At 44.0% G+C, this 22910-nt stretch overlaps 1 protein-coding gene and 1 long non-coding RNA gene across 3 annotated transcripts in view; one reads left to right on the forward strand and one right to left on the reverse strand.

The window, feature by feature from the left end:
* Positions 1–19813, reverse strand: part of LOC308478486 (putative membrane protein C3orf80 homolog) — a 63488-nt gene extending 43675 nt beyond the window's left edge. Inside the window, exons 1-2 of one of the 2 annotated variants that reach the window (XM_081008332.1) lie at positions 19715–19813; positions 1196–8555 (exon numbers count right to left, since the gene is read on the reverse strand). In XM_081008332.1, the coding sequence (XP_080864458.1) occupies positions 3010–3651 (642 nt within the window). In that variant the 5' untranslated portion in view covers positions 3652–8555; positions 19715–19813 and the 3' untranslated portion in view covers positions 1196–3009. Of the gene's footprint in view, positions 1–1195; positions 8783–19714 lie in introns of those variants that run through there. The other variant, XM_081008333.1, reaches the window with a different exon arrangement.
* On the forward strand, positions 3417–11504 carry LOC308478548. The gene is made up of 2 exons (XR_013987140.1): positions 3417–3516; positions 10170–11504. It is a non-coding gene; the product is annotated as an uncharacterized lncRNA (long non-coding RNA).
* Positions 19814–22910: the final 3097 nt, after the last annotated feature.

The raw sequence follows: 22910 nt of genomic DNA on the forward strand, positions 1-22910 counted from the left end.
GAGAAACCGTTGTGTGCAACTCACACACAGCAACAAAGCACAAATCACAACCTAATCTACTGGCTACCACAGAATGCTTTTGAGCCTAGTTTTGGCAGGGAAATGGAACCCTGCTGACTCCAGGGAAGACCTCTGCAGATGCAGGTGGAATGGGTGAATCTGTCAATTTTTGTTTCTCCCAGTTTCTCTTTCTTCCATGTGTAAATTCAGATCTCCACATTTAGTTGAATAGAGCCCCAAGTTACAAGGAAACTCTGTGGCTGGCTGCAAATTTGATTTTACCTTTATTATTTTGTTTGATTGTTTATCACCATTATGCCAGAACCTTATGGTGACATACAATAACAAATTATTAAACTATCCAATACACTTCCTCTAAGAATCTAATGTGTTTGTTTGTTTGTTTGTTTTTAAAAGCTGCCTGGGTGGCTCAGGCAATGATGGATCCCCGCAGGCATTATCAGCTGCATGTGCCACATTTGCCTGATCTTATTGTGCAGTAGCACCAAACCTGCCCAGCCCTATGCATGTTTACTTGGAAATAAGCCACATATAGCTCTCTGGGACTTACTCTTATGTAGGTGTTTCAGCCGCAGGGTAGTAAATGCAACACTTAAGTGTAGTGAATCAAAAGTTAGTTCAACTGATGTAAATGGGACTGTGTGGTTCTGGCAACCAATGGGATCACAAAGGCTGCTGGAAATTGCTACAGACGCTCACTTCTTGCCTGCAACCAGCTGGTCATGGACAGCCATCAAAGGCAAGGTTTATGTATGTTCGATGGCACCATCAATGATCCAAAATGGAGTCTTATTGCCTGCAGCATTGCATGACTCCCAGGCCCCAGGTGAGGAGCCAGCATGTGCAATGATCTTAAATGTTTGTGTCGATCAGAGCAAAATATGAAGTAGTGGGGGGAAGAGCAAATGGTTTATTAATCTAAGGTCATTTACCTAATCTTCATGCTTTGCACTTATGCTGAGTGTTTCAGGTGTGGTACCTGCTTCACAAACATTATTTCAGCCGTGTTGGTAACAGCCTTCCAAGGAAATATCATCCTTACGTTGAAGCTTGGGGGGGGGGGAATCCAGCAAGGCCTCCTGGGCAACATTTGAACTGGTGTCTCACCTTAACTGTGCTACATTAATTGCATACGGAACAGTTCAGGGTCCCAACTAACAGAAGTGAACAAAGCTTCTGAGTTCATCAAAAATCTTTTATCAGCCCTGCCCAATGACAAAAACCACAAACCAAACAAGAAGTGGGTGGAGATAAGAGATAAAGATGTTGCAAGGTGGAGAAGTTTGCAATTGTCTGGCAGTGCAATCCTCTTATGCGTGTCTATGTTGCAAACTCATTTGGATGCCCCACGGGAAGTGATTCATAAATGATTAGGATGATAATAATACTCAGAAATGCCCCCTTAATTTTAAATGGAGTTCACTCTCAGGTTAAGAATGTACAGGATTGCAGTCTTAAAATATTAAGGCAGAGGTTAGGCTATATGTAATCTTAACATACGGTATACTAATCTGTAACCCATCTGTTATAAAAGAAAAAAAGTGTGCAGGTACAAAGGGCGGGCATGAATCTTTAGCAAGCCCTAGCCAGAAGTGGGAGCTGCATCACTGGAGCACACATCTCCCCAACAGAGATCCCCCCCCCCAAGAAGTGGGGTGCTTTCTCTGCTCTTGCAGCAAGTCTGCCTGCACCTGCACCCCCACCCATGTCTACATTGTATGGGGATGAGATTGCACGCCACCAATACTCAGTTAGGGCCAACACTAATGATAAAATCCAAATTATCAGAAAAGCCATAAAACTGTGACTATTTATCACTTCCATCCCTGTAGCAATCAGTGGAAGGATCAACAGCAGTTTATACTCTGCTTCGAAGGAAGTTTTTCGATGAGTTTCCCAACCACCATAAAAAAATCAGAGCCGTAGCTGGGGGGAGGGGAGGGCTAGCTGGGGTTTTTTTGCCCAATGAAGCCTCCAAAGGGGCGTCATTGAGGCCCTCAGCCTGTGTGTTTGTGTACGCAAATGTGTGTGTGTGTGCCAAACTGGGTCTTTGATCTGGGTGAAATAAAGCCTAGTTTTGCACCTGCAAAAATAAAGACACCCCCCCCCCCCAATCTTTGGGAAGTGAATTGTAGCAAACTCCTTAAAAACAGGGAAACCAAAGACGCAATGAAGGAAAGTCCCAAAACGGTGACTATGTCTTCTGACACCCCCACCTCAGCCTTCAAGGGAAGCTTTGCAAGAAAAAGACTCTAAATCAGCTGGAGGTCTGATTAAAAAAGGTCGTCGTCCCCTTTTGCTTTTTTAAGACTGCAATCCTATGCATGTCTCCTCGGAAGTAAACAGCACTGCATTTCATGGGAGTTTAATTCTAGGTACGGTAACTGGGCTCAGGGTTGCAGCCGGAGGAAAATTCCCGTAGGGAGACAAAAATAAAATTCCAAAACAACTTGAGCTGCATTTGCCGCATATTAAAACAAAAAACAAAAATCACATCCATCGACCCCTTCCATGATTTTAATCTGCGGCGAGAAGAGGGGTTCGTTAACACAATGGAAGGCATCTCCGCGAGGCAAGAAGAAAAAGAGAGGAGGAAAATAATAATTTAAAAATCTTGCTTTCTCCTACTTCCCAACGTGTCCATCTCGAATGCATGTCACAGGCACTTAATGAACATCTTAACAAAAAAAATTAATCGATGTATCTCCGAAATCCCAGACGTGGAAGGCCGGCGGGGCCGTCGGGCGGGCAGAAGGAGGCAAAGGCGTTTTGTGTCCCTCACGGCGGGTCGGTTGCCAATACCGTTTTAGCTCCTGGAGCGCGGGACCCCCCTCGGGGCGACCCCCTGCCTCCCCGCCCGCCACCTCCACCCGCCCCGGCGTCTCCGTGGAAAGGGGCAGCTCCGTCGGGCCACGCGCGCCGCCCCCCCTCGGGGAGCTGCAGCTCCTTGTGGTGGGGACGGGGGGGGCCCTATGGGAAAGCGGGTCCTCAGCTGCCCGCCCCCGCGAGGCCTCTCCCCGCGCCCGTGGCCAGGCTGGTGACGGGGAGGACGAGGGGCTGCTGCTGGAGGCGCATGGACTCCTCGTAGGTGGGCAAATACTTCACCTCCTCGTAGCTGGGCAGCTGCAAGAAGACGGGCGACACGAGGGGCAGGTGGGGGGGCGGCGGCGGCGGCGCCTGGCTGCTCCGGCCGCTGTCGAGCAGCGAGTCCTGCGACGTGGCGGCCGTGGCGTTAAGCGGGGTGCCTCCCCGGGCCAGCGAGTCCCCGTCGCCCTCGTCGCCGTCGCAATCGTCGTCGTCGTCGTCCTCGTCGCGGCGGCGTCGTCCGGGGCGCCGACGGCTGTTCCTGCGCGGACTCGGGCAGATGACGCGCTGCAGGAAGTAGCCGATGGCGAAGAGCACCAGCAAGATGAGCAGCCCCGAGAGCTTCCTCACGAACCAGCCCACGTTGTCCAGGAACGTGTGAAAGGGCAGCCGGCAGCACTTGACCTCCGGGTAGGTGGCGTTGCCGTAGCTGCAGCAGCTCTCCTGCTCGCCGCACTTCAGCTCGGCGCAGCTGCCCTGGCAGGGCGGCGGGCACAGCAAAGCCGCCCCCAGCGCCAGCAGCCCCGGGGGGAGGCCGGCTCCCATCCTCCTCCTGACCCCCTCTCGCCCTCCTTCCTCCGTCGGGCACCGGATCACTCGAGGGGAGGAGGAGGAGGGGACGGGGACCTCGCTGGCCCCTCCACCCTCGCCCCGTCCAGCATGCGCTCTGCAAACTCTTGCGGCCGAGGGAGCTGCCGCCGAAGGAGCCTCTCTCCAAGGCTGCTGGAAGGCGGCCCCGCAGAGCCGCGGGATGGATCTCCCTTTAGCCCATTGGACCAGCTGCGGAGTGCGGAGATGCCGTGCAAGATCCAGCTTTTTGCAAAAGCTGCCCGCGCGGCTGGGTCCTGCAGGCGAGAGGCGGGAAAATCTGGCACCGGCTGTGTGCTGGTGTGTGTGTGTGTTTGGTTGCGCGCGCGGGGCGCCAAAGAGAGAGGGCGACCTAGGAAGGGGTTAATGGGTCCGAGGGATCGGCTGGCTTTTTTCTTTTTTGCAGCGCTTCGATCTCCATTAACATAGCTGCCTGTCGCCTTCTCCTTTGGAGTAGCGGCGCGCACCCCTCTGCTCCCCCATTGCTGCTCGAGTTCCTGCGCTTAAGTGATTGGATTCCCCTATTGGCGTTATTTAAATTTACTTGCTGCTGGGAGCTGCTGCTTACCATATTTCTGGTCTTATTTCTGATTAAAAATTGATGATAACCATTTGGCGGATGTTAATGGGCTTAATGCAGCTCCTCTTCCATTAGGGAGTGGGGAGGCTGCGATTTTCCTGGCCGGGTGCCTCCCTTACGCTTCCCAGCCAGGGAGAAAGGACGGTGTCTTCCTTTCCCTGGAGAATGTGGAGGAGGACCCAGAAGGCTGTCTAGCAAGGAGGGTGTTAAACGTCTTGAGACATGTGGGCAGAATTACCTTTCCATAGAATTGTATAGTTGGGAGGGACCCCGAGGGCTATGCAAGAAGCTCAACTATGATGGCCTTTCAAGCTCTGTTTAAAAACCTCCAAGGAAGGAGAGTCCAAAACCTCCTGAGAGAGTCCATTCCACTGTCAAAACAGCTTTTGCTGTCAGAAAGTTCTTCCTGGTGTTTCCTTTTGGTCACATACCAGTGGCCATGATATTCACAAAAAGAAGTAATGCCTTGCTGAACGCTTTAATTGTGGAAAAGGAACTTTAAAAAAGAAGAAGACAGAAACAGATAACCACAGGACAGGTCCCTGCCTGGAGAAGTGTACAATCAGAATTTATTTCCAAAAGGGTAGCCATGTCCATCTGTTGCAGGAAAAAACCAAGAAGGAGTCTTGTAGCAGCACCTTGAAGTTGGAGAAGTTTATTTTATTGCATTTTTTCATGCATTTAACTCCCATCTTTCTACAATAAAATCAAACACAGGCTTACAAAACAGAAATATAAGTAACACCATTAAACACAGCCCAAGCAATCACAGGCAGGGGCAGAATGGGGATGGATGAATTCAGAGAGGAGGAAATTACCTCCCTTTCCATCACAGATTCTTGCTTACGTCTACAGTACTTTTAACTTATTAGGCCTTATAGTTGTCTCTTAGTAGCAAAAGAACCGATGGGCAAACTTTAATGAGTGCACAAGCCCTTAAAATGTTTGCATTCTGCATCAGTCCTCACAAGATCCCCAGGGTGAGTTAAATGGCATTTCAGGCAAAAAAACCCAAAACAGTAATAACCTTGAATGTAAGGGGATATTTGTAAGAAAAAAATCAATGCACTTTGCCAATCGCTTGTTGTATCACAATCACAACAGCAAACTGAGATAAGCACAAATTTATGGCAGCTACAAAAGACTGAACAAAAAATAACCAATGTAGAAATCACCTCCCAGTTATTAGCAGCGGAGGTGATCTGGATTATATTTACATCCGTGATGCGTTTCGTCTTGGAAAATGCTGATGAGCATTCAGGTGGTTACAGCATCCAAGCTTCCTGTACTCTTTGTATGGCAAAGTTTAGAAGAACTGACCTGTGTTCACAGGGGAAAAGAATCTACACAAATCTCTAGTCACACCCCGGGTCCATTTTATTCATTACCTTTTATCGTTATTATTCATTATCAAAGGAACACAGGCTTATTCAATGTATTATTTCATGCACCCCATGAAGAATTGGTTTTTTAATAAAGCCTTTGGCTCATTAAATAACTTTTCTACTAGCTTAGGTTGTGTGACCAGATTTGTTAATCTGTTTTTCATTGTATTGGGTTTAGTTTAGAATAATGCTAGTTATTAATCTGTTAGCTTCCTTGAATTTCTTTGGGAAATAAGACAGGCAAGTAGCTTTTTTTTTAAGCTCAGGGTGGTGTATAGGGTCCCCCGGCCCATTTTATATCCTAACAACAACCCTGTGAGGTAGGCCAGGTGACTGACACAGTGAGCTGCATGGTGGAGAAAACATTTAAACCCAGTTCTTTCCACTTCTAGTCTGACACTATAATTATATGCACCCGACACCTTAAGATAGCCACAAACTGAAGATTTTGGGGCTTTAATATCATACCCTACTGTTTTCCTTGCTTGTTTTCGCTAGCATCTAGCTTAAAGGAGAGTTTTGGAGAATGCAAAAAAAAACTTCTTGTGGCTTTGTGGCATTTTGTTTGGTCCTTATAAAGATAATATCCCACTGCTGTGTTTGGATTCCACCCTGCACCGTATGGCAATGATTTCTTATTAGACCAAATCTGGTTCTTGGCCAGCACAGCTTTGACATTAGGGCAGAAGAATTCAGAAGCACTGAAACATTCTGCCCTGTCCCTGAAACCAGGGTGCTGAGTTTCTTACAGTGCCATCTTATACATATCTGCCCAGAAATAGGTGTGTTTAATTCATCTTATTCCCAACTGACTGTGCATTGGATTGCAGATCTATTTAACGATCATGGTCTTCTGCTGATAGAATCTTAGAAACCAATGCTCTAACTGATTCCACGTCCCCCACCCCAAAATTGGAATCAATAGGACTAAGCGTGTCCTGAACCTCTAAAACATACAGAGTGTTTGGGTGTCCCAGACCATAGTCTGTTCCGATTAAAATTTGGCAGAGACTGTCACTAGGCTGTGTGCCTCTAAGTGGTGAGAGAATAGCAAGCTTGTTGATGACTAAGCCCAACCCCAATCAGTCCGAACTCCTCCATTAACGGGGAAGAAAACCCTTTGAAGAAGGAGTGATTCTTTTGAAGTGCCTGACTAACAACAGAAAGCTTACACTTTGAAGATGCCCCCGGGTGTGAAGATAAAATTACAATGGGAGGAATCCAGTTACATAATCGCTTGTGCTGCCACTGCAAGTCGGAGTAGCACACGCTTTCTATGATTTAAGACAGGCTGAAATCTGTGGGACTTTCTTCTGAACAAACATGTACAGGACCAAGATGTTAAAACAACAGGGCTTCGGATATGTTCACGTTACAGGTTACTCAGGCTCCAGCTCGCTTCCACTGCTGGTGTTTGAAGCTGAGTACGCATGATGTTAGCCACAATCCATCTGTATTCTGTAGTTTCTTGAGATAATGTGGTTTCCCTCAAACCAGCTTCCATCCAATTTGAAAACAGAAGCTGCAGTTTACAGGTGAAACCCGGAAAATTAGAACATCCTGAAAAAGTTCATTTATTTCAATAATTCAACTTAAAAGGTGAAACTAATATATGACATAGACTCATGACATGCAAATCTCTTTTCTGATGAGAGCAGCTTTTGCATCTCATTTGGAAACCAAGAACCCAGAGTCTGGAGGAAGAATGGGGAGGCACACAATGCCAGATGCTTGAAGTCCAGTGTGAAGTTTCCACAGTCTGTGTTGATTTGGGGAGCCATGTCATCAGCTGGTGTTGGTCCACTGTGCTTCATTAAGTCCAGGGTTAACACAGCCGTCTACCAGGAGATTTTGGAGCACTTCATGCTTCCTTCCACAGACGAGCCTTATGGGGAGGCTGACTTCATTTTCCAGCAGGACTTTGGCACCTGCCCACACTGCCAAAAGTACCAAAACCTGGTTCAATGCCTTTGGGATTACTGTGCTTGATTGGCCAGCAAACTTGCCTGACCTGAACCCCATAGAGAATCTAGGGGGCATTGCCAAGAGAAACATGAGAGACATGAGTCCGAGCAGTGCAGAAGAGCTGAAGGCGGCTATTGAAGCATCCTGGTCTTCCATAACACCTCAGCAGTGCCACAGGCTGATAGCATCCATGCCACGCCGCATTGAGGCAGTAATTGATGCAAAAGGGGCCCAAACCAAGTACTGAGTACATATGCTTGCTTCTACTTCTCAGAGGTCCAATATTGCTCTATTTGCAGTCCTTGTTTTGCTGATTTCATTTAATATTCTAATTTTCTGAGATTGTTAATTTGGGGTTTTCATCAGCTGTACGCCATGATCCTCACAATTATAACAAATAAAGGCTTGACATATCTCGCTTTGCATGTCATGAGTCTATCTCATATATTAGTTTCACCTTTTAAGTTGAATTACTGAAATAAATGAACTTTTTCACGATATTCTAATTTTCCGAGTTTCACCTGTAGCTGAGGTGTGTGCATCAGCTGTTGCGCAGATGATGTCATAGGAACATAAAAACATAAGAAGATCTTGCAGGACCAGGCCAGTGGCCCATCTAGTCCAGCATCCTCTTCTTGCAACTAGATGCCTGTGGGAAACTTGTGAGCAGGTTCCAAGCATTTGAGTCCTCTTCCCCTCCTGTGGTCTCTGGGGAACACAGGAAGCATTTCTGCCTCCTGCTGTGGAGGTAGAATATAGTAATTGGAATCGTTGATAACTGAATCCTCCATGAATTTGCCCGGTCCTCTTTTAAAGCCATCTAAATTGGTAACCATCACTGCCTCCTGTGGAAGGAGTTCCATGTATAGCCATGTGCTGCTTGAAGAAGTAGTAGCACATGTGCAGACGACAACTTCAGTGGAAGTGGAGTTCTACATGGGGAAACAAGTAATGGGAATCAGCTAATGGACACTGGGTGGAGATTTCCTAGCCCCCATTTTGATATTTTATTTTATATGTACTGTGGCTTGCTGTTGTTTTCTTGATTATAGTTTAGAAATTATTTATTGTAACTGTTGAGTGGATTTCTCTTTAACTTTTATATGTTGATGTTATTATTTTGTACTATTCTAATAATTGTTGAGTGTTACTTTATTTGATGTAGGTTGCTTATTTGAAAATTTTGTTTTATTACATTTTTGTATTGCATTAGATTGTACATTTTTTGTTTCTTCAGCTTGTAAACCGCCTTGAGTATTATAAGATAGAAAGACTGTATACAAATAAAAAATGACGACGATGATGATGATATGTACAGCAACATAAGAAAGTGGCATGAAGCACAATAAGCTTTTGCTGGATCGTGTCCAACACATTTACAGCGTTAATACACGGTGCATTTATTTATTTTTACATCTTGCCTTTCTTACACTCAAGTCAAAGGTCAAAATCCAACATGCAACTTAATCTGCTTATGCCCAATGATTTCCATGGGTTGAGGTATGCCTGTATTAGTTTTGGACCCTGGCCAAGGTGGCTAAGAGAACAAAAATATCAAAATAATGTTGCTGTTGTCAATAAACCCACCTCATTAAAAACACGTAGCAGTTCAAGAGCAGATCATAAAATGGTCGAGGCAGCAGATAAAAACCCAAACCTGCTCATATTCCTTTCGCAGTGACCAGCCGTCAATCTCAGCTATGCAGATGTTACAGATAATCAAGCTTTCTTGGCTTTTGTTATCCTTGATGGAATTGCTCTTTTCCCAGACCCAAGGGAATACTTGACTTCTTGCTCCAGGAAAGGAGGACTGTACTTATGCACAAAACCTGAAGAGCTTCCAGGATTATATCTAGCTCGTATTACTATGCCAATAACGATTTCCCTGGCGGAATACATTCAGGATAGTTGAATTTAATATATAAATTTTGTTATGCATACTCTAGCTAGTCTGATTTGAAAAGAAAAGGAAAGTAAAAGAAAAGGGTGGGTGGGAGATCATCTTACAAGTCCTCCTTCAATAGCCTTGAAGTCACGCCAAAATTATTATCTGGTGTTGAAATTTATACCAGACCTACAGGGCCAAATTCACTCTTAACTCTGTAGAAGTCGCTCACTATGCCAAGAGGTTGCTTTTGGCGCAACTGTATCCAGTATTATATACTCTCCTGATCTTATCTAAGGTCTCGTTGATTATTTGGAATTGCTTGTGCCATTGCTTATATAACATGGTAGTTGCTACTTTCAAACAAAGCTAGGCGAGTTGCCTCTTATATGGAATAAATATGAAGTTAAGCACAAATCTGGTCCCTTTATATATTGCTACATGCCACCCCATCTCTGAGCGGCGTGAGGTTCCAGGCACTTACCCAAAAATTTTCCTCCAGAAATTGGGCACAGCAGAGACTGTGATGTCTTTATGATATATGGTTTATTGACACATACATACAACCTGCACCTAGGTGGAGGGATTGCGGAGCATTGACTACCTATGAGGGTCTATCCAGGCTCAGCAGAAAGCCATCCTCTGTGTCTCTTTGTTTCAGCCTGCCATTCTCAGCTCACATGGAGGTTGTCCCCTTCCTTCTCCTCCTGGCTGCTAACCGACTCCAAGGAACTCCCCCGAGCCTACGTCATTCAAAGTTGAAACCCTAAACTGGGCCTTTGCCTCTGCCCACTAGGGCACAGCAAAGAAGGACCCCTCTGTTGCATTGGAAACCTCCCTCTGCTGTCAAGTCTTCTGCCCTTGGTGACAGTTTCCATTGATGAGCCATTTACTCTGTTTTATTCCTTCATGGCTTGCACTCAGCTGGCCCTGCCAAGCCAACCTGGTTCGTTTGCATAAACTGAGCCCAGGAATTTCTGTGTTTGCCGCAGTTTAATCAAAGCTTGCTTAATTCGAACTTTTACATTCCCTTTTGGACAACTGGCCAGGGACCTCCTGCCTGAGATGGGTGAAGAGGCAAATGTGGATAGGGGCAATGGATGTGACTGTCTTCTATCCCTGTGTGTGTGGTCTCTTTCCCAGTGAGCTTACCACCTAAAATTTGACACAGGAAACAAAGGGAAGGGAATGGAAGCAGTTAACCAATGCAAAAATGTTCATTTCTGTTGCACATACCGGTACTTAAGTTTTGTTACGGTAGAGCAGGGGTGGCCCTCCAGATGTTGCTGAACTGCAGCTCCCATCATCCTTTACCATTGTCCATGCTTGCTAGGAGTTCATCAACATCTGGAGGGCCAGAGGTTTCCCATTACTTCCGTAGGGCAAATAAGGGGTTGTGCCTAAGGCTTCTGGGAGGAAGTGAATTTCCAGGAAACATAATGGTAATCTACTTGAAGGTTCTCCTTGAGGGGACGTGGTCCCTGGGATGGAAAATGTGCTCTAATGTAAAGTGCTAACTGTTACCTGCAGTACCTCAATGGTAGAGCTACCCTTCAAGATTCAGGTTTGATTCCTCCAGTTAAAAGAGTTCCAGGGTTGGGAAAGACACCTTGGAATGCTTCTATGAGTCAGAGCAGGCAGCATCAGGCTAGATAGATCAATGTTCTCAATCAGGATAAGGCAGTTTCATAAATATTGTTACAAATTGTCTGCGATTCTGAGTAAAATTGGGATAATTGTTTTCTGGAAGCATGTCTTGAGAGCGAACCTTTAGAAACATCACTCTTCCTTCTTAGTTAGGGGTCTAGGGCTATGGGAAAGGATGTCTATTTATGTTTCCTTCTTTGTGTATCACACCATATTCATAAACCTTGAACTGTGTGAGTGTGGAACAGATTACCCTTGTTTATTGCATGGCTAAATTGGCCACAGAACATCCTGCGAGAAAAGAAGAACCTCTGTAGGCAAATCAATAAAGGTTTTATTAAAATCTGGACTGTGTGGATCATGGAAAAGGTTATTCATGAAAGATGGCAAAATAAGGAATATCTCCATGTCTGGGTTCATTGTTGTGAACGTGCCAAATCTGATACCAAGCAACTAAACTGCATTTGTTACTGTCATTTGCATTCTGCTTACATGGCCTGCAATGAAAACTTGAATGTAAATTTTCTGTAACCGATATTCCTGTTGTTAGGAGAACCAGCATATGACATTTCTTCATTTTGCTTACTTTGAATCTCGGTGACCAAAATTAAATTTGAAGCCATGTTGCGAAGCGCCACATATATATGTATGCATGTATGTTTTGTTCATGTGCACACTGCCAATCTAGTTAGTAAGTTCAGGCCAAGACAGACAGAAGAAAGTATGCCTTCACACAGCACGTAAGTAAACTCATGAAGTTCTCTATAACAAAAGAGAAGGAGGGGTGACCACTAATTTAGATGGCCTCCTAAAAGGATGGAGACAAAATTGTGGTGGCTAGGTGTATCATGGAACTTCCAAATGAGCAAACAGATTGCCATATCTGCATCTTGGATCCTTCCTCCCTCCCTTTGGCTGTGGATAAACAGAACAAAGCAAAAATAGTCTCCTACCAGTTAAATAATTTTTTAATAATCACAGCGAAAGAACAAAGACTCCATTCTCAGAGGAAAGGCGCTCCCAATTAAGGTTTCCACCCACTTCCCCCCGAGCCACCCCCGTCACTTCCTCGTCTGGCAACCTGATCTCAAAATCATTTGGCATTCCACCTTATCTGCTCTCCTTGACCTTGGACTGATCAGTTGGACACTTTCCAGTGAAAGGGAGTCTGTTAATTCTCTCTCCCCCCCCTTCCCCGTTCTTCTCCTAGCTGTTCTCCACTCAGTTCTTCCCAGCTGTTGTCTTCTGAACTATGTCCCTCTTCAAACCACTGCTCCAAGTTTATACTGCTCCACTGCTCCTGGGCAGCTTCAGGATCCTGGTCAGGAGCAGAGGGAGGGGGAGCCCCCCCCACCATTCCTCATCAGAGTAGCTCTCCTCAGCCTGGTCTCTGACACTGGGCCTCCAACAGCAGGGAAGGTCCATAGCTCAGTGGCCAAGCATCTTCTTTGCATGCACAGTATCCCAGGTTCAATCCCTTGGACCTCTAGGGAGGACTGAGAGAGAAGGCTGCTGCCAATCAGTACAGACAGTACTGAACTAGATGGATCAGTAGTAGTTCCCTGTGTCCTGTGACCCTGAGCTGCTGGAGGATGCTGTGTTCTGATGTCATGTCAGACTCTCACCTGATCTGGATACCTTGAATAATGTGCTTACATTCTATACGTTTGCTGTATGCCACACCAGAGACTGGTTTCTTAATATGCCAAGGGAATTAAAAAGCTTTCTTCACTGTGGGGAAATATATGGCCAGTTTGACACACACACACACACACACACACACACACACAAGTTTCAAGGAATAAGCATCTAGAAAATAACCCCCGCCCCTGGGGATTATGCTGTATCATCAGTAGTTAATACAAAACAGGGCAATTTCCATATTTGGATTAACTTTCACACATGGAATACATTCTCCTTTTCAGCCAACTGCTACAGTGCGCATTGTGATGACTCACACAGGATGTAATGGACCTGTGGCACAACGGCAAAAAGACCTGCATGTAAATACCATCCCTAAGCTAGGACTGTGTTTTCATCCTGACTGTTTTTGAACTAAATCAGGCTTTCACATTGAGGGGGTGGAGAGGCAATTAATGGACGCATCCATTTAAAATCAGGAATCGCAGAAGTACTGAGCAGATACCGTGAAATTGCCTACTAATAAGGGCGCTGTTTATGCTCCATTACTGGCAACATAAATAATCATTTTTATCAGTAGTGCTTATTTAGAATGGCTAAAACCTCTCTCTCTCTCTCTCTCTCTCTCTCTCTGTGTGCATTTGTGTGTCTCTGTGACACACACACAGTATAATTTTATGGGGTATACAGTGAAGAGCAAAGAAAAATGTTTCTCACTCACGTCACTCCTTTGCTAGATTTATAGTTCGTTGCTGATCAGACTCCCACATGCCACCCTGGGCCAAAGCCAGCACCCAGCTTCCTCCAGCAGCTGCCAGTGCCTCAAAACCCAAAACAGATACCTGCCCTGGACCCTCCTTGAAAAAGCAATGAAACTCTGGTGCCCGCCATTTTTCCTGTAAAGAAAGCCACATTTGGCACGCTTGGCAATCTGTTAGTATCATTGACCTATTAGCCAATGTTAATAATTCATACAGTTGAAGATGTGGAAGAAACCTCTTTAGTGTGGCAAAGTTAATCACAGGCAAATGTATCGGAACCAAGTGCCTAAGTGTTTGCAAAATGTGCCAATAAATCCAAATAATGCATTAGAGTTCTCAGCTACAGCAGAGCCCGATTCTATGGAGATTTATCCAGAGGTAAGGTCCAAAGCAAGGGATTTACTCTCAAGAAAGTGTGCACAGGATCGTGATCTTAGTCACAACTGATTTTTAAATGGGTTTGGACCAAAGTGTTATTGTGGTGTTAAAATGAATTATATCAAGAATGGTTTTTCCAGAATATTGACTACTTGTTAGAAACAAACGAAGGAGTCTCTCTCAACCCTGGAAATGTCAGGGAGTGAAGTATTTGCACGCAGAGAATGTGTGCTACCACTGAGTTGCAACCCTCCTCATAAAGGTAAAGGTAAAGGACCCCTGACAGTTACCGGTAAGTCCAGTCGCGAACGACTCTGGGGTTGTGGAGCTCAACTCGCTTTACTGGCCTCATATGACCCACCAATTGCAAAGCTATCCCTCATTAAGAGTGCAATTTCATGTACAGTTACTGAGTTCAATGGGGTTTCCTTCTGAAAATGCATGCATAGATTGGGCTCATTTAGCAAAAGTAGTTATTCCATGTCACATGACATGTCGGGAATGTTAGAAAGCTAATGGGCGATCGGAAGTTACTCATACCTCATGGTGAGCATGCCTTTCAAAGAGGGTCATTTTCCAAAATGCATTGTAGTAGCTGATAATTCTTACTGAGTGTAGCACACAAGAGAGTGTGTTATTCATTATACAGTGTCAGTCCAGGGGAACATGGAATTTTAATCACAAATCAAATCCTAAGATGTGTTTGTAAGTATATTTTTAAAAAGTCATTCCTTCTGCATTTTAAGTAGAAAATAATTGATAAGTCATGTCGGCATCTTTGGAGTCTTAAATTCAACACACATGCAAGCAATAAACTGTTCTGTCAAGATATCAGCATATCCATCACAAGCATTCATCATTGTCATTTAAATGAGCTCATTACGAATCTTTTGAGTGGGCGCCGTGTTGCAATATGTACCATTGTTCTCTAAAGCAGGAGTGGGAACCTGTGGGCATTCAGATGTTGCTGGACTCCAACTCCCATCAGCCCCAACCAGCATTGCCAATGGTCAGAGATGACTGGAGTTGTCCAACAACATCTGGAGTACAACAGGTTTCCCATCCCTGCATTACACAGAGATACAGTGGTACCTCTGGATGCGAACAGGATCCATTCTGGAGCCCCATTCGCATCCTGAAGTGAACACAACCCGCGTCCACGCGTCTGTGCGTGCACTGGTCGCAATTTGCCGCTTCCGTGCATGCACGTGAAGTCATTTTGAGCGTCTGTGCATGCGCGAGCAGCGAAACCCGGAAGTAACGTGCTCTGTTACTTCCGGGTTGCCGTGGAGCGCAACCCGAAAATGCTTAACCAGAAGCTACTTCAACCCAAGGTATGACTGTACCACAAATCAACAATGCTAGCAGAGAAACAATAAGTACACTGTAAACAATCTTTGCATATTGTTTACTTCAGTGGGTGACACTGGCCTGATTTAAGATGTTTGCTGAGTGGAGTCCAATTTCCTTATAATTGTTCTATTCTTGTCTCTGACCACGGCAGAGTGGTTTGCTGACCAGAGCCAGCCCTACCATTAGGCAGACAGAGGCAGCTGCCTCAGGTGGTTGATTTTAGGCAATCATGAAAGGGCAGTAAAATGTAAGTTGTTCATTTATTATTGTTGTGCAAACAAGAAAATATCCTTGTGTGATTTTCTGTCTTGGGTGCCAAAATAAACCAGCTAGTCAAGTTGCTATTACATGCCTTTACATGGGGAGATGGGGTCCAATTGCTAGTCCACCTCAGTCAGCAAAATGTCTTGTTTTGGTCTTGTCGGTTTGCTGCCTGTTAAAACGAATAGAGTAGCACAGGCTTGAACAACTCATGACTCACCAAGTTGAGCGCAGCCCGGCAGCCATGTTCAGAGGCCTGCTAGAGGCTTAGTAAGCTTTCTCTTATTGCTACCTGCAGGACTGCAAAGATGGTTGGGGTTGTCCTAACACCCGCAAGAGCTGCAAAACAAAGCTGGTGCGCAGCTTTTGATTTCACGGGTCATATGCCTGCCTGAGCCAGCTGTATATTAAATTGCTGTCCGGATGCTATGTTTTCAGCTTGAAGTGTGTATGGCAGTCAACTTGACTCCTACAATAGGGGGATGCGTAGAATTATCTCTTATAATGAGAAGAATTGATACTTTCTGAGTCCTCCGGGAGCAATGTTCTAAGGCATTTCCTCAGGAAACAGAATACACAATGTTGTGATTTTTACTGAGTCAGTGTAGCAAGTATCATATTACTCCATTTGTATTTACTGGAGGTCCCAGCAGGTCTCTCAGAGGGACACAGAGAGTATGGAGTCTGAGGCTGAATGAAACTGGTGACACACAAGCACACTGATGTTAACCTATTGTAGAAACGAGAAGAAGGTTTCCAATTGCAAAAGTTAATGACAGCAGAATATATTTTAACAACTGAGCAGCTAACTCTTTTTGAAAATATACACATTGCAATCTGTTGCCTAATAAATAAGTTATGGAAGCCAAGAGAATGTGTTTTGTCCGTCTCCTACTAATCTCTCGTCTCTCCAAAGATGACTCAGGTAACTTATCCACTTTACAAATTTATTTTGCTTTTCTACCAGTTGACCTTCCACTCCAAAGAATCCTAGCAATGGTGGTCTGTGATGGTGTGCGCTAACAGTTCTCTGTTAGAGATCCCTGGTACCTTGCAGATTTGCCATTCTCTGGGATCCCACGAACTGCTTCCAGAACCAGCTGCACCACTGGGCAGATTGAGGCAACTTTGGGGTGGGGGGATGACTATTGAATTAACTTGTCTCATAGATATTCCAAAACAGTGCAATTTCCACCCATGGAAATACATCCGCAAATAGGGACGAGGGAGAAATTCTATGAAACTCATATTTAAGGATGAACCTACCAAATCTACACTTTCTGAAACAGTATGTAAACTGAAGCACAGCCTCCCTTTGAAAGTCACACTTCTCTGAATTTTGCAAAACAGTTCTCCAGCCAATCAATGTGGACAAAAGCACAGCTACTGAGGTAAAGTGTGCACAGAAGTGCATTTATTAGTCAAAACGACATACAGAGATGCATTATATTAGGGGGAATTGATTTGCAAAAATGTGTACATTAGGGGAAATTGCATACATAAAAATGTGTTTATTAGGGGAAAATATGCACTAAAACACTACTGGATGTTCACAAATTATTATTTTTTAACTCACAGATTGGTGCAGATGTGTGGAGAACTGAATTTAAGATCGGAAAAATGAGAAAATGAAGGGAACAAAATTGACAGCTCCACCCACCTCTATACACAAGTAACTGGCTTCAGCAATTCAATATTGCAAGAAGTTATGCCTGTGTGTCTGTGTGCATTGAAGCACCTGTGCTTTCAAAGGATTATGGCATTTGGGAACCACTACCCATGGCTTCTTTGTGTATGGAGTTTTCTTGGCAGGGATACTGGAGTGGCTTGCCGGTTCCTCCTCCAGGTGGATCACGTTTGGTCAAAACTCTCCATTATGACCTGTCCATCTTGGATGCCCTGCTCGGCATAGTTCGTAGCTTCTCCGAGTTATTCAAGCCCCTTCGCCACGGCAAGGCAGTGATCCATGAACGGGATCCATGTAGTGATGTATGGAAGTGAGAGCTGGACCATAAAGAAGGCTGATCGCCGAAGAATTGATGTTTTTTGAATTATGGTGCTGGAGGAGACTCTTGAGAGTCCCATGGACTGCAAGAAGATCAAACCTATCCATTATGAAGGAAATCAGCCCTGAGTGCTCACTGGAAGGACAGATCCTGAAGCTGAGACTCCAATGGTTTGGCCACCTCATGAGAAAAGAAGACTCCCTGGAAAATACCTTGATGCTGGGAAAGATGGAGGGCACAAGGAGAAGGGGTCGACAGAGGATGAGATGGTTGGACAGTGTTCTCGAAGCTACCAGCATGAGTTTGACCAAACTGTGGGAGGCAGTGGAAGACAGGAGTGCCTACTTTCAATAAAAAACCAGAGGCCTACCTCCTGGGAATAACAGATTTGGATATTCCACAAAAGAGGAAGGGTATCTTTTTATATGCGACGGCGGCAGCAAGAGTTTTGATCGCAGCAAAATGGAAGAGTAATGGAATCCCCTCTATTCAAGATTGGATCCAAAAGCTGACAGAATATGCTGAATTAGATGGTTTATCAGAAAAAATAAAAAATAAATCAAAACAGGAATTTGTTTCTAAATGGGAGGTTTTTAAAGAATATCTGAAAAATAAATATAGTAGTTTAAATTCTGTTGCAGCATTCGAGGAACTTCAGTAATAGTTGCAAGGTAGATATAATAAATTAGATTTAATGAGAATAAGTTTAATTATGAAAAAAAAAGTGTATTGGCAATAAGTAATATGAATTTGAAGTATGGAATAGACAGGAGGTTGGGTCTTTAGTGTTAAGACCAATAGATGTTTTATTGTTTGCTAAGAATATTAAGTGTCTATGGTTATTTTTGTAATCTGTGTGTAATTCGGTATTTGTGTTTTTTGTTTGTTTGTTTTTCTTGTTGTATAAATAAAAAACTTCTTTAAAAAAAGGAGTGCCTGGCGTGCTCTGGTCCATGGGGTCACAAAGAGTCGGACACGACTAAAGGACTAAACAACAACAACAACAACCACCCATGGCTTCAAAAAAGTTATCATTTGGATTCATTTTTCTTTCTGTGCTATAGGGTTCTTTGATATGTCTACAGGTTGTGCTTGAATTTGATGGCACTTTGCTTTGTTTGCCTGCCCACTCTGTACCTACCAGTCCCAGTGAGCACAAGCCAGCACTGGGTTCCCTTCCCACACTGAAAATAGGCTTTAAATAAGCATTCTGTTGTAGCCTATAGAATATGTCATGGTGTGGGATGGATGCCCACAACAGTTTCTCTAGCTTTCAAATGTGCCCATGGGCCCTGCAGTACACACACAGAGAGAGACATGGAAGATCCAGTTGTGTATCTTCTGCATAACAACATGCAGTTGACCCTGATTAACACTCATTAATTACAAGTACATTAAAGTCCAAATTGAATCCAGCCATTTCTGCCTACATAAATGAGCATCAATAAAACTGAAAGCTTTTTGCAAATTGATTGAAGAGGCTAACCAGGTCTGACATACAGTAATATCCATAGTATGCTCTATGAAGGCTCCAGTTACATTGTGTTCTTAAGAACAACCCCCCCCCTCCAATCTACTTCAATTTCTTTTTAAAACAGGATGTCATAAGCATTTCCACTCAGATAACTCCTTCAGGTACTTTTGACAGGTGCGCTAATAAGACGGCGGAGGAAACAGTTATTTGTAGCAACCTTTTTTGCTGGCTGCAAAAACATTCTGCTTTGGTAATGTTTGATAAAGATGAGACTGGACAGCATAGTAAAGATTAGACCAGGTCTGTATGACTTGCCCATCAGCCATGTCAGTTCATCAGGGTGTTGATACCTGCACTGCCTGTCTGGAACTGTAAAGTTTTTATAAAAGGGCAATTATCAAGAACCTGCAAAGCCACAATAAACATTGCTATCTATCCATTATTAAAGAAAAAAATATTTGTTCAAAAAAAAATGTCCTTACAAAATAAAATGAGCGATAACAACCACATGTTTTTAGTCTGCAACAGCATGCGTGTTGAAGATCTATAACCAGTGTGGTGTAGTGGTTAAGAGCAGTGGACTCATAATCTGGTGAACCAGGTTCGCTTCCCTGCTCCCCCACATGCAGCTGCTGGGTGACCTTAGGCTAGCCACACTTCTTTGAAGTCTCTCAGCCTCACTCACCTCACAGAGTGTTTGTTGTGGGGGAGGAAGGGAAAGGAGATTGTTAGCCGCTTTGAGACTCCTTAGGGTAGTGATAAAGCAGGATATCAAATCCAAACTCTTCTTTTTCCCTCCTCCTCCTCCTCCTCCTCCTCCTCCTCCTTCTTCTTCTTCTTCTTCTTCTTCGTCTGGATTTGGATGTACGAAACAAAAAATGGCATGGGAAAGGAACAGATTATTAGGGCTCATTATTTCCCCCCCCAAAAAAATTTGCTTTCATTTGACTCAACTGGGGTGCTCATGCCATTCCGCTTGGGCTGCAATAATCCTAATAAACACTTACTGCAAAAAAGTCCTATTGAACTCAAAGAGGCTTCTGTATAGACATGTAATGGATTGCACTGCAAGTCTGTGGTCTGAAGTCACACACACACACACACACACACACACACACACTGCACTTCAAATCACCCCTTACTATTGACCATGTTGACTATGGTGAATAGGAGGTGGAATCCAACAACTGTTGGGCCATGGGTTCTCTATCCCTTAACGTGGGCAGAAAGTGAAGATGGGACTACAGCAATCTCAGTGGGGTAAGGCACATGCATTGTGTGCATAAGGTTCCAGGTTCAATCCTCAGCATCTCCAGGTAGGGGAGAGACCTCTTCCTGAATCCTTGGGGAGCCACGGCCAGCTAGTGTTGACAATAGTGGGATACATGAACCACTATAAGGCAGCTTCCTAAATTCCACCTACAAGCTATTTTGGCTGCCACAATGCTAACAATACAGTCTTTTGCTTTCCTTATTAGACTTTTGCATTATGTTGCAAAACTGGCAGGCTCTACAACAGGGGCAACTGAGCCCCCATATGCTAAGCACAGAATGTTGCTGAAGCTATGTTGGTACAGACAAACCACTCTGTGTGCCATTATAAGTACACACAAAAAAAACAGCAGCAGCAGCAGCAGCAGCAGCAAGGATGTCCATTCCAGAGAGCAACTGTAGTAAATGACTGTGCCAAAAATTCTCAGACAGTGCATCAGCATAAATGAATTAATATTAGTCACTCCACCTTAACATCTTTCACCACAAAATCTCCTGTTTGGAGATTATCGTGTTTTTTAAAAAAAAGAAGTCATTTTTGTGGCCACTAAAAAACTTTCATTTATAAACTCTGAGGCCTTGATGAGTGCTTTACGGGAATGTATTTTTAGTAGTCCAGATAGGTGATGTGCAATAATCAATACTGAAAGCAAACACTAAAGAAATACATTGATTCTTCTGAAACACAAAATCATTAGATACTTGACTTTCAGACTTTTTACCGTGGTTTCATTTGGCAGAAAACTTTCTGTTTGTTTTATATTGCTCTGAATTTTGCAGTGAAGCATTAAATGCTACAACACTCCAAAAAATGCTGCTAAAAATATGGTTAAAAACTTTGGGCCCTTTAATCATAATCCTGCTAAAGCAGATGGGGGAACTTTGTGATATTTGTTGCTATTATAAGAGATTTGTACTTTTTCATGCTAGTAGGGGAAATAGTTTATCAACCAAAATCTGTTTCAGAAGCAGTGTAAAGGCACTTAACTTTATAAGTCAGCATTTTGACTTGCTACAAGCCCTATAAACAATAACACTGCCTTGCTAGATTCATGGAGAATCTACTTAATGATCATATGCTGCTTTGGCTTCCCAATTCTATTTGTAAAACATAATGCCATTTCCCATGTGCTGAGTGCGCATTACGGTGCATTACAATTACAACTAATTACAATATTTCAGTCTGAGAAGAAGAAGAAGAAGAAGCCTGCCCAATTAGCCCAGTGTTATGATAGCTGGCTGTAGTTCTTCATGATCTCAGACAGAGGTTTTTCCCATCCCTACCTGAGAGATACCAGGAATTGAACCTGAGATTTTCTGTATGCAGAGTATTTGCTTGGCTATAAAGCTGGGGCTCCACTCCAATAGCTATTCCCCTTTTCCTGTGCTGGTGAACCACCCTGGGGCCTCTGGATGAAGGGAGGCATACAAATTTAATAAATAATAATGATACTTTTTAAAAAGCAGAGCAAGCAGCAGCATGGCTGACACGCTTCGCAAAGTTGTCTCTTCAGTAAGGTTACACTCCCCACTCGCACGTCTATTATATGCAGAGAGAATTTCTTGTCCCCCCCCAAAATGGGATTTGGAGTACAGTGGTACCTCGGTTTATGAACTGAATCCGTTCCGGAAGTTCGTTCTTAAACCAAAACCATTCTTAAACCGGGGTGTGCTTTCCCTAATGAGGCCTCCTGCTGCCGGTGCCCTTCCACCACTCGGCTTCTGTTCTTAGACCAAGGTAAAGTTCACAAACCGGGACACTACTTCTGGTTTTGCGGAGTTCGTAAACTGAATAGTTCGTAAACAGGGCTGTTCTTAAACTGAGGTACCACTGTATTACACAATAACTAAAAAGCATTTGCAGTCATGTGTTGACTGGTTATATAGAAATACCTAAAACAGCCCACAAATTGTCCCTGGGTTGCCATCAGGATGATGTTCCATTTAAGGAATCATTCCTAGTGTTTGAAATTGCTAAGGAACTAGTTATTTCCTCAACCCTTTTTCAAGTACACCTCCAGAGTCATCCATAACTGGAAAACGAATGAGGAAACAAGACAACAACTCTGCACATGCAAAAAGTCAATTTGCTCATCGTGCAAAAATCTCCAGTTCCAATAACTACATTCATGAAGCCTATAAAAATAAGGAGGACTCGAAAATGTTCCTCTGTGACTGTGATTCCTTTCCACAGTAGGTCATTCCTTTTGCTTAACATATTTGGGCGCTCTCCAGAAACATAATGCTTTTTTTAGTCAAATAAAGTAAAAGTGGAAATAATTTTACAAATATTTGTCAAGGCTGCTGAGCACATTGTTAGAGTTTTCAGCATTCCAGCAGGCCAGACACCCTCCCCCCCCCCTTGCTCATTTATAATAATTTGAAAAACTTGAATCAGTTTTCCTTTAGTCGTGATGATCTTTCAGGTGAACCCAAATAATCGGACAATTAGCAATTCACTTGGGGCAGAACCCTCACAAACCCCACATCTGTTACTTACACACACTTTCTAATCCTCAGAAGGGACCTGCTCTGGACTTCATTAGCTTGTGAAATCAGACTGGAGTTCAGTGTTGGGGCTTCTCTTTGTGACACCCTGATAACAGAAC

Source organism: Podarcis pityusensis (assembly GCF_964106645.2).
Source record: "Podarcis pityusensis genome assembly, chromosome: 5".
NCBI classification, from domain to species: Eukaryota; Metazoa; Chordata; class Lepidosauria; order Squamata; family Lacertidae; genus Podarcis; species Podarcis pityusensis.